This window comes from Thalia democratica, chromosome 2, assembly GCF_965202585.1.
Source record: "Thalia democratica chromosome 2, ktThaDemo2.hap1.1, whole genome shotgun sequence".
In the NCBI taxonomy this organism is placed as follows: Eukaryota; Metazoa; Chordata; class Thaliacea; order Salpida; family Salpidae; genus Thalia; species Thalia democratica.
Genome location: NC_139166.1, coordinates 61001422 through 61028461, shown reverse-complemented (window position 1 = coordinate 61028461; position 27040 = coordinate 61001422). Strand labels below are relative to the sequence as shown.

Here is a 27040-nt window from a genome sequence, read left to right as displayed (position 1 = left end):
TAATTCAATTTTTATTGCATTAATATTTTGGATGTTCACATGGGTAGTCAATTTTTAAAAGTAGAACAATTTGGTATGATGTTTTTATAAAACTTAATTTCGTAACCGTTCATTGTTAGGCTAGCTCTTCTAATGAATAGAATACTAAAATATGTATTTATTTTTTACCTGAATTCAATTAAATTTAGATACAACCAAATGTGTATTTTAATGAAGTTATTTGAATAAACAATCGAAACATTTTTGTATATTTCTTACTTTTATATTGTATTTATTAATATACGCATTATTTAAGCTTACGTTAAATAGATAAAAAAATATTTTTCTTCGTTCGTATTTATTACACAATAAAAAAAAAAGAAAAAAAGAAAACTTTTTTCAATCTATTATAATTGCAGGTTCATTGTCTATATAATGATCTTAGGTCTCAAAACCTAGGCCACTCAAACATAAAAACACATAACAAAATAAATCAAAAATGAAAATAACACAAAAAGTTCATTGTTTAAAACAAAACTAAAAATATATTTTAATGTAATATATACAAATTTATTTACTAACATATAAAGCCTTTTTTTAACCATAAACTTATGTTTATTAATGCTTTGATTTAATTATGCAAATAGATACTTTAAATCAGTTTAGCAAATTAAAGTCACATCCATACATTAATCAGTCAGATTAAACCCAAGTATGTTTCAAAATAGTTGCAATGAATAATTGCTTGGTACCTTACTTCGTAGTTTGCATAATTATCTCTGATCTTCTCCAACTGATTTGTCATCTCCTCGAGACTAGCAAGTTTTCTTCTGCCTGTAGATTATACAATGTAACAATAAACTTTTCAAAGTTTATGATAATTCAACATATCTCATATTGGTCATACAATTTACTTTACCAACTTGCTTAAAAACTATTAATTAAATATTTGAAAATTATATAAAAAGGTTTAACACGGTTAAAGTTTTATCAGTTATTACAAAAAGGAAAAGCCTAACCAGTTTAAGTTAAGTGCATAAACAAGTTATATATATAAGCACCACAACATATTATAACTCGTTTTTATCATACAAGGTAAACATAAAACCACCGAAACTGAGAAGCGAACAAAACGAAAATCTCTCACCCGCGGTGTGCTCCACCAACGGCCTGAAGTTGATTTCATTTATCTCCCTCATAAGCTTCAACAGATCTTCGTCGTTTGAATTTTTCAGCGCCTGCTTCAGTTTATTGCCGACCTCCACGACTATTTTTCTCAGCTCTTCGGGGGACTCGTTAATTTCCGACATATTTTTACTTTGAGTTTTTCTAAAAATATATTTTTTCCGTTAAACAATTTTTTACGTTTTAAAAGTGAAAAAAGTCAAATTGGCACACTGAAACCAAAGTTGCCAGAAACGAAGAGTTTTGGATGCTGTACCAACGTTTGCTTGTTCAAATGTGCTACTTTTAATAACTGTGAGGCGACTTTCTCGTTGAAACTTTTATACCTAACACAGTGGGTTGAATCATCTTTTTTATATCAAGTTGTAAGTTTTTATTTCTGTGAGAAATCACAATGTATTTAAAACATATTTGCTCGAAACTAAGGTTACACATACATTCTTATTGTTAACTTTCACTAGACTATTTATTTATATTTTTGAAAATTATATAACTACTTAAGTATTTTAAACTTATACAACAAATTATCGCAAAATAACTAGCTAGATAACTTATAACATTATCTTATTAACGCCCTGGCAAATATACATAGGCTGGATGGTTTTTATGATGTAAGTTTATAATTAAAAAAATGGTTTAAACTGTTTATTCAAAAATTTCCGAAACAATGATCAAGTTTAAAATACATGTTTTCTTTAGTTAAACTTTTAACTAAAAAATTTTCGTAATTAATGTTGATATTGTTATTTATATGTTGAAAGTCTGTATAAGTCATTATTCTTTTCTATATAGTTTATATAGATTACATTATTGACCTATGTTTAACTTTTTGTATAATGATCCTTTTATATCTGACTATATATCTACTGAAAAAAAATAGTTTGATTATTGTATGATCAAGACTAACTTAATTTACCCAAAAATTTTAAAGTATATATACATTATATACTCAAGTTAGCACAAACAGCTTTTTAAGAAATCTAGCAATAAAACATTTAAAACTCAATTTAAAAATGATTAATAACCATTGTGCAATGTGTTTTATGATGTAAATATTGCTACAAATAAATTAAGTATAACTTATAATATTACTTTATTTACTAACTCAAAATATATAAGCAATGAATTGTAAAAGATAATGAAAGAACTTTGCTTTGATAAGAACTAAATTACGTTTACCTTTATATTTTCTCAAAAAAAAATTACAGAAATTATGAGTGCATTTTAAAATCATAGAAATAAAAATTATTTAATAGTTTTTACTGTAAATATTAAGTAGTAACATTTCTCAATAAACATTGTGTTTTTAAAAAGAACTTCTTAAAGACTTGCAATCGTAATAGTTAGCCTATTTACTAACATTAAAGTAAACAATCTATTTTTTATTTCAAAGTGAATCTATTGTATGTAGATTTTTTAATGCAAATTAAATCTGCTGAATTTAAAATCTATTCAAGTAGTTATACATGAATTTTTATTAAACATATTTCTATTTGATAAAATTGTACCAGCTGTCAGTTATACTTATTCAATAGACTTTTAATTTGAACTCAGTACTTATAATAAACGTAAGTTAACTTTTTAACTTAAAAAAATTTTACAATTAAAATATTTTTATTTCAATTTTTCACTCTGTAAAAGTTCATGTTTAAAATGTTTTTGTAATAAAAAAGATGATTAAAAAAACCATTGATATAAAAATACAAGTTGCTTCTATTCAATTTGCTTAGTACTTACTAACTATAAAATAGAAGCTAAGTTATAAAGATATTTTTAATGAAACCCAACAAATGTAAGAAACCATAATCGTACTTAGATAAATTAGAGCAGGGATTTAAATATAATTTGCATAAAAAAGTCTGAATAGTATGTGTAAAAGAATAGTATTTTTAAATATGAGATAATAAAAAAGTTAAAAAGTGAGAGAGATTCTTGTACTATCAAAATGTTTGTTGACTTAATCAGAAATCAACATATTTTGGAAGTTTACATTTTTTTGTGTCACAAAATAGCAAACACAGATAAAAGGAGTGTATGCAACAAGTTGAATTTTAAAGTAGATGAGGTTCAAAGTAAACTAACAAAAAGCATCAATTTTTGATTAAAATCAAATTGACTCTGTTAGTTGAATGTTGCAAGATTGAATCTCTGTGGTTGACAGCATACAAAAAAAATAATAAATGTTCCAAAAAGTGATGACATTTTTTTCTATTGTTTTATCAAGAAAATTTGAATATATAAACATATATTTAAAATTATAACATCAGAAAAAATACACAATAAGACAAATAGTTTGCAATATAAAAGATAAATTGAAAAACTTATAAAATGAACATTTTTTTTAAATAAGATAAACATATTATAATTTTTTTTTATCTGAGATTTTTTTTTTTTTTTAATTGAAATTTGTTTCAAAGAATTTATGGTTGTTAGATAAAGTTTTTTAATACAGTTTTAAGCTTGGTTGAATATTTGTATTGCATATGGTTGGCACACACTCAAAGTACTATGGATAACTCTAGGATATTTAGAATTTTGTTTTTTGACATCAGGCTGACTCAGGATAGTTTTGTTTTGTTTCTATGAAAAACTCAAGATAATAATTTCTATGTTTTGATATTTTATGGTTTTTACTTATAAGTGTTATTTCAAAAAAACTTATGTATTTTAATATACATGTAAATATATATTTATACTAATTAGTACCTAAAAATAACTAGTAATCAAAGATATACTTTTAACTTAATTTTTTGTTTATGGTTTTTTAATGTTAATTTTTTTTTATTAAAAAACTTGTTTTGCTAAAAAAATGTTTTATTCTCTTATACAACTAAAAACTTAATGCAACCAATGCTAGAAATAAAATTTAATGAAACATATACTCTTTATATTTTTACAAACTTTTTGTATAACCTAAAAATAGTTGTACATTTGAAATTTATTTAATGTGTTGAACTTTTTTATTGTATATCATTTTGTTTTTTATTCAAGTCCTAAAGTTTTTTTCTATTTTTTTATAAAAACAACAATTTTTGAAAATGTTTTCTAAGTTGTTAAAACAAATATTTTCAAAATTATAAATTTTAAGCAAATCAATAATATTCTCAAAATTAAGTTGTTAATTTCTTATTTTAGTTTATGGGTTTACAAAAGTGGCAACACAAAAGTAATCAAGAGCTGTATAAATTTGCTTACATACAGTTAATACTAGTACTTAAACATTCTTTTTTTTTAATTTTTAACATAACTGTATTTTTTTACTTTGCAGATTTGTAACTTTTTTGAGCTAGCTACGTCCCTGCTACAAATGTTAAAACTGTTGAAATTTTTTGGTTTCTCCAGGTTTTTAGGTGATTTTTGTTTACAATTCAAGATTTTTTCAAATTTTCTCAAACTCTAGGATTTTCCAAGTTTTTTTGCTTAAAGTTTTATTCCAAAATTATTCAGGATTCCAGGTTATTTGGCAGCCTTGCTATTCTGAAGATGTGGAAACCTTAAAAAAATTAAGACTGAGTTATCCTTAGAGGCATGAGTATATTAATACTCTAAAAGTTTTATTAACGTTTTAGTACTAAACTTATTAAATGTATAGTTATTAGTATTTATTTTATTAAAATGATTTCGTATGTTGATATACTATTAAATTACTGATTAATATACTTTATACTTCATTATAATGTTACTTAGTAGTTTTAATTGTAGCACAAAGCTTAAGCTACAAGAATTGACAAAGTCAAATATAAGCTTGTAAACTAACGTTTTCTACGTGTAAGTCTTTTAGAAATTTTTCAGGCAAATAGATTAATTTGAATTGATTGTATTAAAAGAACAAAAATGGTTGTTTTTCAACAAAATGATCAAAGAAATTGTTAGGGCTATAATTACTATAATAACAGTGTAAAATTTCATTCTTAAAAATTAATAAACTGAAAAAAGATTAAGTTTTTTTTTAGCACAACCTGAAAAATTCATGCAATCGAAACAAGTTTCATGTACCCCAAAAAAAACTTCGTGTACACTTTGACGACTACTGATCTAGAATATATAAAATTAGTAAAACATAGTATAAACAAAAACCAACACATTAGATAATGTTTATTTAGTTTTGAATTTTTAATTCAACCTGATGATACACAAGCTAAAAGTTAACAACAGCCTATTTGAAAAAAAAAACTTACCTAATTTTAATAAGATATTTAATCTAAAGTACTATATGTAGATAAAATAAAGATTATGGTTTATTTTTAGCCTATCTACGTTAATAATACGCGTTCAAAATTTTAAGTTATATTTAAACAGATTCCTGGATGTTCTTTATTTTGATATTTCATTTCTAGTATATAACTTTATTATTGATCTTCAATGATTTATTTTATTTTTATACGTGTAGTTTGAAATACATTACTAAAGTGACATTTCAACATTTACTCTTAACCTTAAATTTAAGTAAAAGTCAGTTCTGTGTTTCTTTAAAGATAATTTAGGAACAAAAAATCTTTTAATCATTAAACTGTATCATATGGACGTTTTTAACTTTTAATAATAAAATTAATGTATACACTTTCAGCTGAGACAACTTAATTGACTAAAGATATCTAAATATCAATAGAAGTTAAGTTTTTAAGATTAAATAACTGTTAAATTTTAACAATAGCATTGCGTTCAAATTATTACTCGGTATATTACAAAATAATATTTCAATAATCTTAAATATTTTGAATTTTAGATTAAATAAAAAGTTTCTACTAAAACGTATGTTTCTTTTTTTTTATGTATTTATTCTAGATAAATAATCGTAGCCCGTAGGTATGAGAAACATGAATTACATTTTTGTATCTATTTTAACACTTACTTCATTTTTATATTGTATTAGTTAACCTTTTGTTTATAAAGTTGATTTTTAAATAAATAAATGTGTTTAGCACATTTTAAAAGACCTCTTATATGAATACTTTTTTTTGATTTCATAAGTAAGTTAGTACAACATCTTTATCAACCATATCAGAATAACAAAAGCTGTATAAGTAGTAATTGTTTACCAACTACTTGTTAGCTATATATAGATATGAATAACTAAATTTCTATCATAAAATTCACCTTGGTTAATGCATCAACTAGTTTCCATACTGTTGTTGTGACTAGTTTCAACCTTTGACTCGTATAAAAACGTTTTAAATATTTTAACAAATTATGCTATATAACACAAGGCACATTTTCAAAAAGAACCCTAAGCATAGAGCCGAGTAGTTCTTGCAAAAGTAATTTCTAATACAAGAACTGTTTAATTACCTCTTGCTTGTCTACGGGTTTAACAACTCATTTAAAACTCAACCTTAATTTTCTAGCCAAACCAAAAAACACCACGGAAGACCGTGTTGTTGTTGAGCGCGAAGATATTTTCGGGGCGCGTGAAGACTTGCATCTGATCGGTCGTCAGCAAGACCTGCGTGGATTCCAGCGTCCGGTTGGCATGGGTCGCCGTCATTCCGACGGACGAGGTCGAGATGGTCGGGGACAACCGCGGAACGGACGAGCGCCCCACGAAAGAGATCAAAACGTTCATCAACCCGGCCCCAGATATCGTACACGTAGGAAAGGTCTGACGTCCGAACGAATCGACAGGTTTGAAAATTTTCGGGCAGACGAGTCCATGGTCGGTGAACAGTGCGTCGTTTGCCTTGAAGACCTTGAAGTCGGAACCCGGATGGTTCGTTTGGGCTGTCACGTCAACCACTGTTTGTGCAGAACTTGCGCGGATAGTTGGTTCAAGGACCACAACACATGTCCTACTTGTAGGCATAAGTTCGGTCAGATTTTTTTTAACGCACACTGATGATAGAGTGCGATTAAAGAACTAGATGACAATAAACTTTTCTATTTTCTATTTTCTTGTTTTGTTTGTTTTTGTAAATTTTTAGTAACGTATTCTAAAATTCAGTTATAACTAAAAGCCGAATGTTATTCACCCTGATACAATAAAAATAAATTTAGTATTCAAAATCAATTTAGCTAAATCGGTAGAATTTTTTTTTACATACAACAATAATGATGCAAAATTAATTACTTTATACTTGTAATAAACTATTTTTGTTTGCAAATTTAAAGATAAAATAACTTTCCATAAGAATATAAGACGTCTAGAAACATTTATATATATATACATAAGTTTTGTTTTAAAAATGTTTTTTTAAATAAAAGTTTTTGTAGTTTAACTCTAGTATAACAAAAAATTATAAATAACTTTTTAGAACAATTAACAAATTAAAACAGAAGAAGACCATTAAGTCAGATTAAAAAAAGTAATAGATTTTAGTTATTTTAATTAAAACTAACTTCAGATATTTATGTTAAGTAGAGCTTGTTTTAAGGCATAAAAAAGTCAAAGCTTATGCTCTGTTAGATTTTTTCGCTAATGTTTTCATTTTAACATTAATAGTTAATTTAAACGATTACATTTTTATAAAATATAATGGTTTTGTTTTGAAAAACAATATTAAAATTTTGTTTAACAATGAAATATCATAATAAAACTTTGAGAGAATCTGCTTTAATTTAAACAAAACTATTTAACGCTAAATTTCTAGTACAGATAAATGTTAAAATAATGTATAATTGTTGTACTTATACTACTAGCATTTTTAATAAAATGTATTGTGGTAATTAGGTAATGGTTTTATACTAGGCTGTTGATTAATTTTCAATTTAAAACATCCTCAGATAAAAATAATTATTTAAAACTAATTACACATTTATTTAATATACTCATTTTTGAATAATACAAAATTTATTAAAATTATATATCCTAAATTATCAGTTTGCAAGTTGATAGATTAAATTAAACTATTACCATTTTCAAGTTTGTTGAAAAAAAACAAATTAATTTTCATTGCTAGTCAATTTTTCAATTAAAAAAGTTTTAAGAAAAAAATTAAATTTTCTCTTTATGATTTTTTAAAGGGTATCACAGGCTCCAAGATACCAGTTACAAAAATAAACTCTGTGCATACGTGGCAAGCAAGAAAAATAAATGAATATGAAATTACCATTATTACAGCTTTACCGTATTTGTTGATCACTGTATAGTATTTTTTTGTCAACCATAAAAATAATTTAAAGAAAGTAGAAAAATTAAAAAAAAAAAAACGATTTAATTTTATAATATTTTAAGAGCATAGTAAACCAAGAACTAATAGAATTCAAGTATGTTACAAATTTTACTTTACTAATTCACTAACTAGTTAAACTATAATCTGATACAATTGCATTTAATAATTTAATAAAGAAACATACTTTATTAGTGCTTATTAGTATCATTATTAGAAACAATTATATTCTGGTTATGAATCTTTAAACTTAATGTAGTTATCTTATTTTATTTTAAATCGGAAAGTATTCTTAAAAATTTAACTATTGGAACACAACTTTAATTATACAATAAAGTATGTAAGATACACAATTTCAATAAGACTAAACATATTTCGAGCAATTCTCATCAGTGGAGTACAAAGCTAACAAGTAGTAAGATTTTACAAACTTATATAGTAACCAAGTAATCAACAGATTAATAAACAAACGACAAAAGTAACAGTTTTCGTACTGCACTCTACCGTTGCTAGGTTTCAGAAAGCAAAAGATACATATTTATCAACAAGGTTCTCTAGTCAGAGAAGCTGAAAATAGTCAAACGCGATCATTTTCTTAAATGGATACTAAACCTGAGCATCGGTTTGAACAACTTGTGCTTGAGGTGATTAAGCAAGCAACTAAAAGTTTTTTAAAAAGAAGATACATAAGTGTTCTTCAGAATTGGCACATTTCGTTTGATGAATATTTAGCAGACAAAAGTATAACTATACCAAAGTATCTAACTAAATAAAAGGAAATGAGCTGCAAATGGTTTTCCAGAAACTTTAACTAGCTATATACTTTGAGACTTATTAAAAACAAAAAGATGTTGTTGTTTAAAATTAGAACTTACAAAATGCTTATGTTATTCATTTATTTGATTTTTATAAATTGTGTTATCATTTTTTGCAATGATTTTACCTATAGTAAATCTTTTTATAATAAACTAACGTAAATATGTATACAGATATTTTTCAAGTTACTACTTTTTAAGTTTGTATTATGTTGTTAATATTCTTTTTAATTATTAAAACAATAACAACACATATAAGAACTGAAGCAAATTCACGCTCATAAAGTGTGGTCAAAAGAGGTGATACTTGTAAACATTGTGCTTAATTGTAAACACTTCGCTTGTTTTATCAAGTAAAGAAATGAGCTAAAATAAAAATTAAAAGACCAAAATCTTAAACTTAAAAATAAAGAATAACATATAATGAAAACACGAACTTTTCTATTTCTTTGAATGCTACATAAAACAGATATCGATACAAGGTATTTTTACAATTTTGTTAACATATATTAATATTTGAGATACGAATGATCAAGTTTTTTAAGTTTTAAAGATTCTAATGAAGGAAAGAAAAACGTAAACCAAAAATAATAAAAAAAAAGTTTAAAATTCATCCCTCTTTAATTTGTAACTGTATTTTTACATTTTACTGAATCTATTTTATTAAGAGAGATATTTTTAAAGTTAACTTTTTCGTAAAATATATTATTTATTAGTATTTTTCATACTCTTTTCAGTTTTTGTTTAGTTTAAACCTGGTGTGTTTTTACGATAAAATTAAAATATAATTACTTACTCTATCCACAAAGTGGCGCTAAAGATTTGTTTGCATAATTACAAATGCTAGTAACATTCCAACCTTCATTGATTAATAATTTGTGAGTTTTGAAAGTGGATATATCAAAATTAAAAAAAGACAGATGAGCTAAAATTGGAGGTTTTTCTATTTGTTTCTTAAGTTTTCGGTAATCTTTAAAAAGGTTTCTGAAAGTTTTTCAGCTCAATACATATGTTTTTAAGTTAATCTTCATTTTCCCATTCTAATGATATTATAAATGTTCACTTGAAACTGAAGATGGCATTAATATTTTAGTTATTGATTACGAAGGGTTAGCACGCATTTTGATATTTATTGTTTTCATAAAAAACTAGTGTCATTACAATTTCTAATGACATTTTAACTGCTAACTTGAATTTTTTTTAACTGTTAATTATCTTAATGTTCACAGTTGAAACATTTTTTAAAGTTGAAATGACATCATCTTCTTTTGTAATAAAGACACTATTCTTTACAGTTAGTAATAAAGTTTCTTAACCAAATAATGAAATAATGAATATGAAGACATAAAATAATGATTATCAAAATGCGTGCGGACCTTTTGTACTCAATAACCAATATTTTATCTACTACAATCTTATATTATAGTGATTTTTTTTTTGCCATCTTTACCATAAGTTTATGTTTGTTTATTTCTAAAAGCTATGCAGCTGTTTCAGGCTGGCCACTTGACCTGGAATTCAACAATTGAAGCTAAAAAAAACCTGGAATTTAAGAAATTTTGAATAAAAACCTGGAACTTTAAACAAAAATAATTTGAAAATCTGGAGTTTAAAGCAATCTTTACATGTCAAGTACTAAAATTTTGATTTGACTCAAAAAATCATATACATTTGTACATTTGTCCTAAGTTAAAATATAACACACCAATCTGGTATAGATATTTAAAAAAAGATGTTAACCATATAGAATCCGTTCAAAGAAAATATACCAGATAATCTTCAACTGCTGCAATATCTCTTATACGTCTTACCTTGATAGATTAACAAAACATAATATGAAATATTTAGAATACAGGAAACTTGTTTTTGACTCATAACTTTTTTCAACTAGTTCACAATGAAACTACAATTAATATACAATCAATTTTTGAACCTTATAGAATTAATTACTTACTGAGAGGAAATAGAAAAAAAAATTACATGCAAACATCATTCCGATAATGAAGCTTCACATTAGGGTGCATCAGTTGCCCCTCAAAAAAAATTCTTCCAAGAGGCTTTCTTCAAATTCTCTGAAAACGCATGGAATAAGTTTTTGTGATAATTGCTACATGTAAAAATAATTTCAGCCAAGAACTTAAAGTTCAAAATTTTAAGGTCCCATACAATTTACATAGGGGTCGTATTCAGAAAAATGTAAGTAGTGTGACGGTGGTAAGAGCTAGGAGGTTTTTTTTAAATAAATTGCCACCCACAAAAAGTTAGACTAAGCTTAAATCTAAGGTCGGGACAACAAATGTACCCTACCTTGGCATAATTCTTTTTTTATCAGTTAATTTAAGTATAGAACAAACTTCCAAATGAATTAGTTTCTTGCAAATAAGTTGAAGAATTTTGATTAAAGTTAAAAAACTTTTATTTAAGTTAAATGTTTGTTAGTAAAATTAGTAAGTAATTTAATCAACCGTTGATTTAGTTTTGAGATTTAGCTTAGTTCATAATTCAATTTTTAAATCAGGTCCTTTCCTCTATTAATTATTAATAATGTATCCTTTTTCAATATGTTTAATGATTATTTATCTGGCCAGTCTATTGTTAAGGTCATAGGGTAATTTTTACTAGTTGGTCTTTTTTTATAAGAGTTTTCTAGGTTTCAAGATGCTTTTTAATGTTTTAATAAGTTTGAATTATTTTTTTGAGATATGACCGGTCAAAGTCGGGCCGCATAATAGGTATCCTATGGGAATGAAAAACTAAAACACCAAAAAAAGACTACTTTATTTAAAATATATCTTCTCCTACATTTTTTAAGCAATTTTCTTCAAACTTTAACAGTCAAATCTTTATACAATAAAAAAAAAAAACGTTACTTTGGAATTAGATTAAAAATTTTTTTTTTCATTTTGTCATAAAATTTTTGTGTTTTAAAGTTATTAAAATTCATAAGTTAAGTTTTTTCTTTAAATATAAGGAATATTTCCTGAAAATTTGAATAAGATTGCTTAAAAAATTAATGTGGAGATAATTTTTTATGAATTTTAAAATTTCCAAGAAAATTGACCCCAAAAAATTTGCGGTCAGTAGGTTTGTTTCGGAAACTTTTTACAAAAATGAAATATCTCATAAGTGAAATGAAATTTTTGAATTCTATAATTAATGGCTTGTAGTTTGTACTTTTATATAAAAGCCAAAGTTAATTTTTGTAAAAAAATAAGTTGGACCCCCCCTATGGCCTTAATGTGCTTGGGGTTTTAGGTTTATTTTTTGTTTTTGTCAATGCATTTAAATATTTCATGTTTATCGTTCTACTTCAAAGCTTAAATAAGTATAAGTTTGTGGTTTAGAATTTTGCTTTTATGTTCATATAAAAATTCTTTATATATTATATCAAAATATGGTTTTATCTTTGTTTGAAAAAAAAGAGCTTATTTTGTTATTTTTATTTTAGTTTTTTTGATTTTTATTTATTTTGTTATGTGTCTTTCTGTTTAAGTGGCCTAGGTTTTGATGCCTAGGCAGTTATCTGGACAATAAACTTACGATAATACAAATTTAGATTAAAAAAATTTGTCATCATGAATTTTTTTACTAAAAAGCACATTTGCAGTAGCTTCACAGTATCTTTTCAATGATGTTATAAATACCATTTAAACTGTTTTTTATCTTAAACTTAACTTAAAACTAAAAGTAGACCCAAAAACATGTACTACCAAAAGTCTGGAATAAGATTCTCATTTACCTGTGGCAACCCAGTTGTTTACACCAAGCCAGATTTTCAAATAAAAACCAAGGTATGATGTTTCATAGTGTTTTGTAAAAATAGGATATTCAAGCATATCATATGTGCTGATACTTACTTAATATACAATTGGATATAAGTTTAAGATTAAATTAAAATTCAGATTTTTTTTCAAATTTCTATGTAAACTCAGGCAATTAAAAGAGTTTTTCAAGCTTTTCAATTTTTAAGTAATTTTTCTTTAAAGAGCTTCTGCATACAAAAAATCATTTTCTTCATACAAAAACTCATCAAACGTTTGAATTAGAAGTATAACACTTAAGTCATTTTAAAACCACTAATTGTAAAACAAAAACTACTTCCACTAAAGAGGTGGAGTACACAGTTAGACTGCCACTAGAAATAAGAATAATTAGTAATAAGAAAGCTAAGAATCTAACGCATTTAGAACACCAAACATCTTTGTTTTTTCAAGAAAAGTTCCTTGCAATATTTAGAATATTCTGTCCAAACATATTTAGAAAAAATTTAAAAAAATAAATTTTACAACAAAAAATCCAAAAAAATATTTTTTTATTGTTTATTTTTTATATATTTATATAAAATTAGTTCGGACAGATTTTTCTAAATATTTCAAGGAACTTTTCTTGAAAATTTGAGGTAGTTATCTCAAAAAACGTAGAAGGAGATATATTTTTAGTGATTTCTAGTTATTAGTCATTTTAGTTTGCTCCTCCAATAAGGAACTTATTGTTGTCTTTCACTTTGATAAGCCATTATTTAGAAATTATTTTGAAGTTTTTAAATCTATAAAAAGCATCTTGTAGCTTTGTAAAAGTTATATAAAATAATATTAAATTGTGAAAAAAGTTAACCCCTATGTCCTTAATTATTGTTCAATACTTCTATTTATATTTTTTTGTTTTAAACAAGAAATTATTTAAATAAAATTTTGATAATTCAACAACAAATAAGTTAAGGGAAAATAGGAATTAGTCTTATTTTCTACCTTATTATTAGATGTATTATAGCTATTATAGATATTTTTAAATTATATTTTAAAGTTTTTAAATTAATGTAAATTTTAGAATAAAACATGAAAATTCAAACTTTGGTTAGAATTAAATACACAAAATATGTTTTTAGAGGATAGTACACAATTTCCTCAAAAAGTTACTCAAACTATTATTATACTATGTTTTTTTTACTAGTTTTTTATAGTTTGTATCTATCTAATATACTATTAACTTATTTTTAAATATATCTAAAAGTTATACAAAAACACAATGTGAGCAAATCTTAAAGCTGTGTAGATAAAAATAATGTTATTGAATTTTTGTTGTTTACAAACTTTAAGGTTTGTCATTCTGTTATGCCATTCTAAAAACTGATTTTTAAAAATTCTTAAGAGATATGCTAAATAAAATAATACTAGTTTTTAATTTGTTTTAAACTTTTTGGTTACTCAAGTTTGTTTTATTACGTTTACAGTTTAACAAATTATAATAACCAATTCACTTTGTTTTTTATGGTTTTATTTATGTATCTTTTTATGAACTACATATCTACTCAGGTCAAATCAGTTTTTTTTTTTGTTAACTTTTTTAATTTCAATATTATTAGCTTTAACACTACAAAGAAATACAAAAATAGTTTTTGTTCATTTCTTTAGATTGTATTATTTAATATAATTATTAAAATTTAACAAACATTGTAATGTTAATCTTATATCACAAAATATGTGTGTTATAAATGATTTTTTGAGGAGTTTACAAATTTTTTTTAATTAGTCAAATTTAATTATTAAATGTGTTTTATTTGAAATAAGAAAATTTTGTTTCTAGCTTACTTGTGCAAAGTTTTCTTGAAAGTGACAGAGTTTACAGTTTTTAAAAAAATAATAAAAAGTTTTTCTAATTATATATATTTTAAAAGTTTTTGACCATTACTAAAAATTATAACCATTTAAATTTTAGCAATATTTGTCAAGCTTATATAAACTTAATGTAAATTATTATAGTAATAAAAGTTCAGTGTTTTTTTAAACCTTGAAAGGAGCAATAATTTTTTTTAGTTTTCAATATTAAAAATATAATTTGATTATACACAATGTTTCATTAGCTTAAGTATACTTTTTATTGAATTGAAACACTATAATACTTTATGAAAGAGAAACTGTATTAAACAAATTATAACAAAGACTTATTTAATGTGTGATGATATATAAATATATTTAATGTACCTTTGGCCTTGTTTAATTTATTAATCATTTTTTCTTAACAAAAATATAAACTAAATTTTTAAGTGTAAAACTAAAGTTTAAGCTATAAATAAAAGTTAAATTATGTCTGATATAAGTATAACTAAATATGTTAAATCTTGATAACAAATTTTTTCAGCTATTAGTTTTATACACTTTTAAACTTTTTTTGGTTAAAGTTAGAGTTTAGTTAATATTTTCAGAATTTATTCTTACTGTAACAAATTTAAGTAAACCTACTGATTTTCTTGTTCCATCACCTGCTATTATTTATTTTTGATTTTTTTTTGCTAAAACATTATTTCAAAAGTTAAAAAACCATTACAAGTTTAATATTTTCATGTATGAAATACTCAGACTATAACTTTCATTCACTCTCCAGACACCACTAGATTAAATCTAACAACATTCAACGATGGCGGAGCTGCACATAATAGGCCGCATTGTTGGCGCCTCCGAATTTGAAGAGTCCTCGCTTTTCTGCAAGTGGGGCATGCACACCGGGGGCGCCTGGAAGCTCATAGAGGGCCAAAAGGAGGGGCAGACCCACGTGGACCGTCCCATCACCGACCAGATGACCTCGTGGTCCCACCCCGTTGACCTGCACTACGGCACCAAGGGGGTGCAGGGGTGGCCAAGGTTGCACGTGCAGGTGTGGCACCAGGACTTGTATGGGAGGGTGGAGCTGTTTGGGTACGGTTTCATCCACGTGCCCACCAGCCCCGGCCACCACGAGTTGGAGTGCATGACGTGGAAGCCGGTGGGCACCTTGAGCGAGCAGGTGCAGAGCTACTTTGTGGGCGGCAGCTTGTACTTGAAGAACCCGGACGTGGTGTACAGCGGTTTCGACAGGTACAAGCTGAAGACCAGGGCGAGCGGGAAAGTTCACATTCACCTGGACTTGATTTTCAGGAACTTTGACAAGTATGGCATTGAGTGCTGAGAAGTGCTGTACTTTTTTTTTAATATTTATATGATTTTTCCTGACCAAAATTTTAAAGATTTTTAGTTTTCGTGTAGTTTTTATTACTGATGAAATAATCAGTGTGTAAGTAGAGAAGTGTTTCATTAACTCATCAATGAACATAGCACTCTTGTTTATTTATGAGCTTTAATATATAAACTATTATAACTGTTTTAAAGTAATTAGGTTCCAAAAAAATGTTTACTACCATTAAGTTGTATTGCTCTAAGGTTTTTCATATGTGAAATTATAGATTTTTACAATTCAAAAATTTAAGTTAATCTTTATTATTCAAAAGTTTTACAAACTAAGTTCTTTAATAATTTTCTTTTTATACCTAAACAGCAACATATTTGAGATTATTTGATTTATTTTTTTATTTATAATGTTTATTTTAGATGTAGTTGTACAACAATTTTTTGTTTGTAACTTTATGTTTTTGCTTGATACATTTTTTGTTTTGCATTCTTTAAAATTGCTCTTTTTTAGTATTAGTTTTACCTCTGTAAATATTGATTAGTGCCGTAGAGCTTCAATTTTGTACATAGCAACTGTTATTTTAACTGTGAACTTTTTTTCTTAAAATCTCCAAAATTAAAACTTAGCTTCATATAATCTTCAACATTATTACTTTTTAGTAGTATAAAATTCAAACATGTTCCGCACTAGTCTCACGAAAGTTGCAGGTTTTCATGGCAGCAACTGCAGATACTCTTCAGCGCTCCCAAAGCTGCTGAAGAATGTTGAGAGCCAATTGGAGGATATCAGCCAATCGGGATTGTGGAAACACGAACGGGTCATCACCACTAAACAAGGTGAGCAAAAAACTAGTTCTACAAGCAAGTAGTATCTGAAAATTACTTTGTTGATATTATATTTTTTGTAAAAAGAGTTGTACTATTTTATTTTTAAGGCGAGTTTTTCAATTTTATTGTAACAAAGTGTTTCTTCATGTTTTATTTAAAACATTAATTCGACACTCCCAATGAAAGTTAACTAAATTCATGTAAACATTGAAACTCTTCAAAACATTACTTTCGCAGGACCCCACATTCAGGTGAGCGGGCGGCAGACGGACATAATGAACTTCTGCGCCAACAACTACCTGGGCCTGTCCAGCCACCCCGACGTGGTCCAGGCCGGAGTGGACGCGTTGCGGCGGTACGGGGCGGGTTTGAGCTCGGTCAGGTACATTCAGAGATTTTATGTATTCGGTGGTGGCTATATTAACTATCTGGTGGCTATACGTGTATAAATGTTGATTGTTTATTGTGGGTATGAAGTATTTGTAAAGCGCCTTATATTTCTATTGTGTAACTACGTTTATAAAACTTCAAATCTTGATATGAAAATATTTACTAGTTTACTTTAAAATTAGCCTAGGTGTAAGTATATCTAATGACAGTTAGGTATATTATATGTTATTTCTATGAAATTTTAATAGTTAAGTATAAATTTGTTTTAATACTTCCTAACTTGTCTTAGAAATGAAATAATAATTTCTTATCTAATAAAATAATGTTAAGTGATTTGTTAATATTTTTATTTAATATGTTAATTAATTAAGTATATTAGATAATGATTTATGGCTTTAACAGTAGTAATATTTTAAACAATAATATTCATTTTAATAATTTATTTACCAAGGTACTAAATATATTTTTTAATGATTGTGTTATTTAACCAGATTATTTCTAATATTTAGTCGCAGTCTAACAGAGTTAAATAGTATTTGTTTTGTACTTGAAACCACTTCAATATTCAGGAACGGAACTCAGATGACAAGAGAACCCTAACAAAGTATACGGTTTAAAAATGCGTTTGATTTTTATTGCGCTTTAGTTTTGCTAACTTTAGTTCAGTTTTCTGCTTTTCTACTAACTTAGTTCTTTTCAACCTTGTTTAACTAAATTTTTTCTTTAATTTAGATAAATGCATCCACTAACAAGCTGTTTTTCTTTGACGTCAACAATAACATTTACATAATTCAAGCATTTTAATTATTTTTTTCAAGCATTTTTTAATCTTAAAATTTTTAGCCAATAAACTTATGATAACTTATATTTTTGCAGTCTATTAGTAAAAATATCATATATACTAGTTGTATATAAGAACTTCTTTAATTAAGTTTTTTGTAAAATTTGCTTTTTTTTTGGTTTTGCTTTCATAGTACTAATTGTTTACAAATTTTATATGTCTTAGTTTGTAGATTTAGCTATTTTAAGTGTTTTTTGCATGGTGGTTTGTTTTGGAATTGTGGTTTGTTAAAGAAAAGCCAGTTAATTTTAGTTAACTTGTTTAACTGGATTATCTATAGTTTTAATCAGTTTAGAACAAATACAGCTATGTATTTGTTGTAAGTTTTGCATTGAATAATTATTTTAGTAATTTTCAATCTATACATGATATTAGTAACAAAAAGTTTCTATTTTAGATAAAATTTAAATGTTTGAATATTGAACGATAAAATGTTAGTTTAGCATTTAATTATGAAATATTTCTTAATAGTATTTAGTAAAAATAATATTCTTTAACGTTTTTTTGAAGTTTTTTGTTTTTTTTGTAGTGAAAATTCTAAAGAAGAAGTTTTGTTCAAACATTTTTGAAAAACAAATATATTTTTAACATATATGAACAAACAGCTAGAGTAGATTACATGCAAACAAAAATCATAAAACTAAATAGCCGTTTTAGACTTGTTTAACACTTTTACAAAACATAACATCTAATCCATGTACTGAACAATTGATAAAAATTGCATAGTTTCAAAATAACACTCAACCTAAACAATTTACTTAACAATTACTTTTGACAATTAGGTTCATATGCGGAACTCAGTCCATCCACAAGGACTTGGAGAAGCAGATAGCTGACTTTCACAGGCGCGAGGACGCCATCTTGTACGCGAGCTGTTTCGACGCCAACGCCGGCCTGTTTGAAACCATCCTCACCAAAGTATGTGGTCATTTTTTGTCGTTTTCATCAAGTTTGGTTTTTTTTAAGTTTATAGTTTGTATAAAAGTGTACAACAGGCACATGATATGCTTTATTAGTCACTGATTTCATGGTAAAAGGATTATGTCGATTATTTATTTATTTGTATTAAAAATTATTGAAGTTAAATACCATTTTTGGGTATAAGAATTACTTTATTTAAAAGTTATCACCGGCTCTTATGTAAAAGCTTTATGCAAGAATTGGCAGGGTTGCCACAAAGTCAGTAAAAACTAAAAAATGACAAAAGTCAGGAAAAAGTGGGAATTTTGAAAAAAATAACAGGAAAGTCAAAAAGTTTGATATACTCTTAATAGGAAAACTTTTTGACTTTCCTGTTATTTTAAAAAACTTTCCTGTTATTTCTAAAAACTGCATATTGCTAAAGTTACTTTGTAAAAACATTTGCAAGCAAATTTTTTTTTTTTCAGAGACTAGTCGAACTATTGGTATAAATTAAAATCTTTTAAGTCTTTGGTTATGTGCTTTTGAGTCACCTATAATTAGGAATTCGATTTAGAAAAGTCAGGATAAAAGTTTCAGCCTGATCTGTGGCAGCCCTGAATTGGTAGCCCTATATGATAAATGGGATGAATTTAACAAAATATAAAATTTTTTGCAAGCCATAACATTTTAGAGTAATTTTATTTAAGAAAGAAAAAAGTATGTACGATAGCAAACGTGTTATGAAATAAGGTTATGGTAAACTAGCTTATTTTTAGTTGTGAATGTGTTCGAAGTAAATTTTTCTAAAGCTTTTTTTTTTCATTTTTAAAAAGTAATATTGTCCGAGTTACAAGTTAAAAAATTGATTTAGGTTTTTTTAAGAACCACATGTACTTTTACCTTAAAAGTCAATATTTAGTCATATAGAAGTTATTTATGTCTATAAAGTGATTTAAATCAATAACACGTTTTATAAAAATGTACACACATACCTAGTTTCATGACATTGATGATGGCAAGCCAAGGTATTCAAGTTAGTATTGGCATGGAAAAAAAAAACTTTTACGTCTTAATTCTTATTATTATACGCATTAATAATTAATAACCTTCAGGGTTCGTATGCGTCAGGCTAAGTCAAGCTAAATCAGTTTTATTGAAAAAAATTGAAAAACGTCAGGCTAAATCAGTTTTTTTATTTAAAAGTTTGAGAATCTCAGTTTTTATCAGTTCAAATGCTTGAAAATTGTTTATAAAAAAAATTGAGAAAACTTTTTAAGATCAAACTGAGATGTGAATTTATTTCTAAATAAAGATATAGTTATTAAAATCAGTCAGTATTTGTAAAAATAAATGCTTAAAACCTTTTGCTGAATCTCTAAAAAAATTTTAAGAATCTTTATTATTTTGTTTTGAGTAGATTATATATGTCATAATAAATAAAATTCATAAAAAAATGCAGTTTTAACATAAAGTTTAGTTCAACAACTTGGCTGTTTTGTTTGAATTTTAATTTCATTTTAAATTTTAATAAAACACAACAGTGCATTCGTTTTATTATAAATCTTCTGGTTATAGTGTTTTTACTTGGTGCTCAACTATTTTAAACAATTGTGTTTAGTAATATAAATTAAGTTTTTATACTAGTAATAGATTAAAGTAAAAAAAAGTGTTACGTCATAATTGTTACGTCACAGGAAGACGCGGTGCTGTCGGACGAGCTGAACCACGCGTCGATAATCGACGGAATCAGGTTGTGCAAGGCGAACAAGTACCGTTACAAGCACCTCGACCTCAACGACCTCGAACTGAAGTTGCAGGATGCCCAGGTTGCATGTTTGTTAATTATAAAAGTTGTATGTGTTTCATGGAAGCTTTTAATGTTTTTACTAGTTGTTGTTCTTTTAATTTTAAATTTAAAAATTTTGTTGTTCTAACTTGGTAGTTATTTCTTAGCTCATTACTATTCAGAGGTAACATTTACTTCAGAATTTTTAACTGTGTTCGTATTTATTTTTGTTTAGTATTAATTGATCTGTTTTACACATTTGCTGGTTTACGTTTACATAAGCTTCACTTTTAAATTAAAACTAATATCAACGACTAGGCACTGACTAAAACTCAGGTATCAGAATTAATGGGCAGATTTGCTATTCTAGCTATTATTTTCATAGTTTTGGACTTTAAAGTCTTATTCTTCCAAACCCAAAATACTGCACAAATTACCATTTTATCAAAAAGTCCTGTAAGTGTCTTTGTAAAGGTGCTCAAAATTAAATTGAACACATTTTTACGACCAGTTATATTACATCATATTCGAGCAGCATCGTAATGAAATACCAACTATCAACTTGAACAAACAGCGATGCAGGAACCGGCTGATAGTGACGGACGGATAAGTGAATAAGCACTGTACTAATAAACCTAAATTCTTTTACTTGTCCGAATAAGTTAGCGTCCGGATAAGTGAAGTACGGATAAGTGAATAAGCATTGTACTAATAAACCTAAATTTTTTTACTTGTACGGATAAGTGAAGTCCGGATAAGTGAACAAGCACTGTACTAACAAACCTAAACGCAAACAGCGGTGCAGGAACCGGCTGATAGTGACGGACGGTGTGTTCAGCATGGACGGGGACGTCGCCCCGCTGCTCGATATTTGCAACCTGGCCGACAAGTACGACGCGCTGGTGTTCATCGACGAGTGCCACGCCACCGGCTTCTTGGGAGCTACCGGCAGGTTTTAAATTTTTTTTTTGATATTTGTAGGTAAAAGTCTGATAAGTGACGGTAAATAGTAACGTGAGTATGAAGAGTGTTGAATATCAATATATCGTGTAAATAGCTCGATTGATCATGTATTGAAATTTTAAAGTTTTTGGATCAAGTAATTATGTATCAGGGTATTTTAGGCTGTTATAAAGTTTTTGAAAAACTCAGGCTAAGTCAGCTTATTTTTAAACTTTTTGAGGTTATCTGAGAACTTTAATCTTGTAAGTGTTTTGGCAAAACTGAAGCTAGTGTTCATTTCTTTTTTTTTAGTCTTAGACTAGCTTTTATGACTTTAATATCAATATCTTTTTCCGGAAAATTATATTTTCTGACTATATCTTAAGTTCTTTTGATATGATTATGATCTTTTTAATATTTAAAAATTTGCAGTTTTTGATCATACTATTTTTTTTTTCAAGATTCTCATAAACTACGACTGTTTCAGGCTAATTCTGACGTTAAACATCGGTAGAGTTACGCCAAACTTTTTGTATAATTTCTGTAAGTTTACAGTATTAATATACGACAGAGGTACTGACGAATTGTTTGGAGTGATGGACCGGGTTGCAATTGTGAATTCTACTCTCGGTAAAGCATTGGGTGGCGCTGCTGGTGAGTAAATACATTTAATTTTAATTAATTATTCTTACTTATGTGTTGTTAGTTTTTATAAATCTATAAACTTCTAAAAATAAACAACCTGATTAGGTAATTTTGTACACTGGCTTTTGCCTTTGTTAGCTAATTTAAATTGAAAAAAAAAATAACTCAACAAACACTTAAAAGGATAAATTTAATTCATTGTGCATTTTCCAAATTAATTTCACCCTTACAGGCGGGTACACTGCAGCATCTAAGCCGATCATCGACCTGTTGAGAAACCGATCGCGTCCGTACCTCTTCAGCAACTCACTGCCGCCACCGGTGGTCGCTTGCGCCAGCCAGGCATTCTCGCTACTTTCGTCAGGTTCGATTGATTATAAGTTGATAAATAAACGCTTGAATTGGTTGAATAATGCTGTGAGTTTATAGTGGGTTAACAAAAAACCTTGCAACGCTCAATGAGGTGTGAATCGAACTGTACTGATTAAGTTTTCCTAATTTAGTTAAAACATTTTGAGACAATTTAGATAAGCCGTATAGCTAAGTGGAAAACGAATAAAATCAACTTGGTTTTGCTAATTTCTACGTAGTTTCATCATTTGTGTATATATAATTTTCACTTCCACCGAAAACCTGATAACGCACACCATCTTAGCTGTATGAACTTGTCTCTTGAGAAAGTTTATATAAAATTTATATTTTTATTTTTATTTAGTATTTATATAAAATTTTTCCACGCAGGCGACACCACGCTCGTGGAGGACATCATGATGAAAACGCGCCATTTCCGGTCACGCATGACCGGCGTTGGGTTCCGGTTGAGCGGAGACGACCACCCCATTTGCCCCGTGATGTTCGGGGACGCCAAGCTGGCCACCGACGTCTCCAACGACCTGCTCAAGAAAGGTTTGTTATCTTGTTAAAACGTTTCATCGTTTATGACTGACAAACGTTTATGGTTACAAAGTTTGAATAAATTGCTTGTTAGATATAGAGTCAGCTATATTCGAATTGAATTCATTTTAAGGAGCTGTTTTTTATAGTGAAAAGTCCTGGAATGAAAATGTTTAATAATTTTTTTTTATTTCACATTATATCCTTTTTACTGGTTTGTAGTTCTGAAAACATCTGTTTTTGTTCAAGTAAATCTATATGTCTTCAAGGGTAATTTTGAACATGATCTCTTAAAGTTAAGTGTGTCTTGATGATGTTAGTGGTAAACATTTAGAATTATGATTATAGATTAAGTGCTGGTGATTTTAAGCACTAAGATTTAAAAAGTGGGTAAAAGTGGTAAGATATGGAGATGAAAATTGTATTTGAAAGTTTATTTAAAATGGTTAAAGTAAAAAATTTAAGACTATAGTTTGGGAGTTTAAGTTTACAAGTTTTGTATAGGTAGTTTTTTAGGATTAGAGTTAATGTAATGGTGTAAAAAGTTGAATGTGAGATGTGAAAAAAAGAAGAATAGAAAAATTTTACACTTTCTGCAAGTCTGACATGTACTTTATATAATATAAAAAGATTTAATCAGCCTAATTTTTATAATTAGTAATTTTTATAAGCCCCCTTACTTTGGAAACTACTCTTATGAGTTTTTAAAAGTTTATTACAAAAATATTAGTTGTCTGAGAAAGATTTTAGGTGTATCAAAAGTTATAGCAAGTTGAATAGTGTTTATGTTTTTATTATATTCTAACAATTATTCACAAAAATGCTGTGAAAATTTTATTTTTATTATTTCCACAATGTTTTGAATGATTTGTTCGTAAAAATTTTAGTCTATAAAAGTTAGAGAATAAACTTACTTAAAATTAGCATAAATATACAGTTTTGTTGAACTATGTAAATTCATTCAAAACAATTTACATAGAATACATACCTAAGAACTAGATGTGAATAAAGTATGGTTTTATTTTTTACTAACTTGTTTGTCGAAAGTTTTCTATAAACTATCAAAATTTATTTTCTTACCTAAAGTTAAAATAAAGAATTTTAGATATCAAAGCGTTGATTTAGGTAAATAAGGAAAAACTTATGATTTTAATGTCATAATTACCTTACAAATAATAATTATTTATTAAAATGATAAATCTATGATTATAACTGCATTTCTATTAATATTTGATAGCTAATAAAAATTTAGCTAAAGCTGTTTTAGTGATTATTTTATCTACTACACACCATATAATTTTTAATTTTTATCTATAACTTTGTGTAAATTTAATCTTTGCTTAAAGATTTTGAAGGTTAGTTCAAAGTAAAAACAATAATGTTTATTATACTCAATCTTACTTAGTTTTAAAGGGAAACAACATTTTATGTTGTGTAAAGAAAACATCATGCTTTTTACAACAATGCAATTTACTTCATATCTAAGATTTTATACTTTTTTCAAAGTAAATAAATAAAAATATTTTTATAGTAAAATGAAGTGTTGATAATAAAAACTATAAATTAAGATAAACATCAACTAAAAAATTAAAACAACAAAAAAATTTATGTGCATTAAGCTTAATAAAGTAACAACAAGGTTGTAAATTTTGTGTTATGATTTTTTATAAGACAAAGTTCTTGGTAAACTTGATAAAAATTTCCATCTTTACTTTCAAATTTGATCTAACCGCCAAAAAATTGTGGTTGATCATATGATTGTAGCATGTTTGTACATTGCAATAACTTTTACGTTTTTTACTTTTTCGTCTAACTTACTTTGTTTTTAATTTTTTCGGATAAATGTCGCAATTACTATAGCACTGCACATACAAAACTAAAAAAAAAAATTGTTTTTTATTTATTTGAATTTAGTTCGATTTAGCTATTTTAACCATGAAATTAAAATTTTATAATTAAGTTATTTTTCTTGTAACTTGCTAAATGATATTTAGTTTTCTACTACCCTAAAAATATATTATTTCAACTTCGAAAAGTATATTTTTATTCTTCAATAAAGACTGTCTAATAATGTTTTAAACACTTTGTACAAGTTTAAAACTTTGTTAGAATTTAGTTTTTTATTTTTTTTTATTTATAACTTTTAAAACGTACAATACTTCACATAAAATTTTCCATAAATAAAATTGGTTTTTACAACACTGCTTAATTAAGAAAAGCTGAAAACTCATTAAAATTGATGGCTTTTATTCATAAAAGGATTGATTTTCTCTTTGATAAACTTCACAAGTACAAATCAAAAGCTATACAATTTCTGAAAAACATTCTGTACTTATCTAACTAATATTTTTATCACACACAGGCATATACGTGATTGCGTTCAGTTATCCGGTGGTGGCGCACGGAAAAGCGAGGATCCGAGTGCAGATATCGACTAGTCACTCGATCGAGGATATCGATTATGCGGTTGACAGCTTCATTGAAGTCGGTAGAAAGCACGGAGCCATATAAATAAGAATGGTTTAAAAAGTTTGATTTTCAATAACTTTGTAATCAAACGATCTTGCTATAAAAGCGTTTTATTTCAAGATATAAATCAACTTTACTTACATTAAGAAGTTTTTAATATTTTCCATGATCAAGTTTATTGCTTAAAATCACAAACAATTTTTTTATAATCTGAACTATCATTTTTGAACTTTTTGACCGTACTATTTTTGAATCATGTTTTATTACTTTGATTAATGTTGTCGCATATAACTCCTGCACGTCCAAACTACCAACAATCCATACAAAAATACACACTTTTTTGCAGTCATTGCTTTAATTTGTCGTAATGCAGTTTTATAAAATTATCCAAACATGGTAAAATCAGCTATTACTAGAAAAAAAGTGAATAATTTTTATTAGGAAGTATTTTCATTATTTTCAAGTTAGTTAATTGAAATCAAGTGTCTAAAAAAGTTTAAGTCATGTTGTTTTCGATTGAAATTTTCTTTTTCTATTCACATTCAAGTGTTCAGTCAAGTTTCAAAAAAATAAAATACAATCACAAAAGTTCGTTTCCAATAAACTATTTTGCTACTTTAAGATTTAGTTTGATGCCAGCCTGCATTTAGCCTGGGGTCAAAATAAAGTGAAATTTTAGCGCGCTCATTCAAATTCCGTTGGTTGAAGATTATAGGCGTGTTACAGTTTATTTTGTTTCAACTTTTGTTGCAACAACCTAAGCTTTATTATTTAAAGAAGTACAATTAACCAAACTTAGTAACATCAGTTTTTTTAATTATGAAAAAAGTTTAATTAATTTTAATTTGAAAGTATTTTAAGTTTTTTAAAGTTACTTCAATTGAAATAAAGCGTCAAAATCATGGTGTTTTTGAACAATTTTTTTTTATTCGCATTCAAGTTTTCAATACAGTTTAAAAAATAAGATACAGTCACAAAAACTCTTTTTCAATAAAATACTTGCTTACTTGTTGAATTAGTGAAATCTGTATATAGCCTGAGGACAGAATGAAGTTTTAGCGCGCTTTCCGTTGGTCGACCATTGTAAGGCGTGTGATAAATCATTTCACTTTTCGTTGCAACAACCTAGGTGTAATTGTTTCATCAAAGAAGTTCAAAGATTTTTATGTTAATTTATAAGCTTTGTACTTTATTTAGAGTAGTATCTATTAATGTTATTTAAACTATAATTTCAAGATCATAAAAGCTTTTTTTTTTTTTTTTGTTTAACTAGATTTTATACAAAGTATACCTTTTAAAAGTACAAACGTTGACAATGT

The 27040-nt window shown here is 26.8% G+C and overlaps 2 protein-coding genes across 2 annotated transcripts; both read left to right on the top strand.

Annotated features, from left to right (window-relative positions):
- The first annotated feature begins 15467 nt into the window (after window positions 1-15467).
- On the top strand, window positions 15468-16423 carry LOC145829889 (B9 domain-containing protein 2-like). Its single transcript, XM_082937764.1, has one exon. It carries the CDS (start codon window positions 15497-15499, stop codon window positions 16022-16024), a length of 528 nt encoding a protein of 175 aa, XP_082793890.1. The 5' UTR covers window positions 15468-15496; the 3' UTR covers window positions 16025-16423.
- Window positions 16424-16665: 242 nt separating this feature from the next.
- On the top strand, window positions 16666-26865 carry LOC145829888 (2-amino-3-ketobutyrate coenzyme A ligase, mitochondrial-like). The gene is made up of 9 exons (XM_082937763.1): window positions 16666-16860; window positions 17089-17233; window positions 18865-19000; window positions 20680-20811; window positions 21569-21723; window positions 22285-22367; window positions 22591-22722; window positions 23100-23264; window positions 25615-26865. Exons 1-9 carry the CDS (start codon window positions 16701-16703, stop codon window positions 25761-25763), a joined length of 1257 nt encoding a protein of 418 aa, XP_082793889.1. The 5' UTR covers window positions 16666-16700; the 3' UTR covers window positions 25764-26865.
- Window positions 26866-27040: the final 175 nt, after the last annotated feature.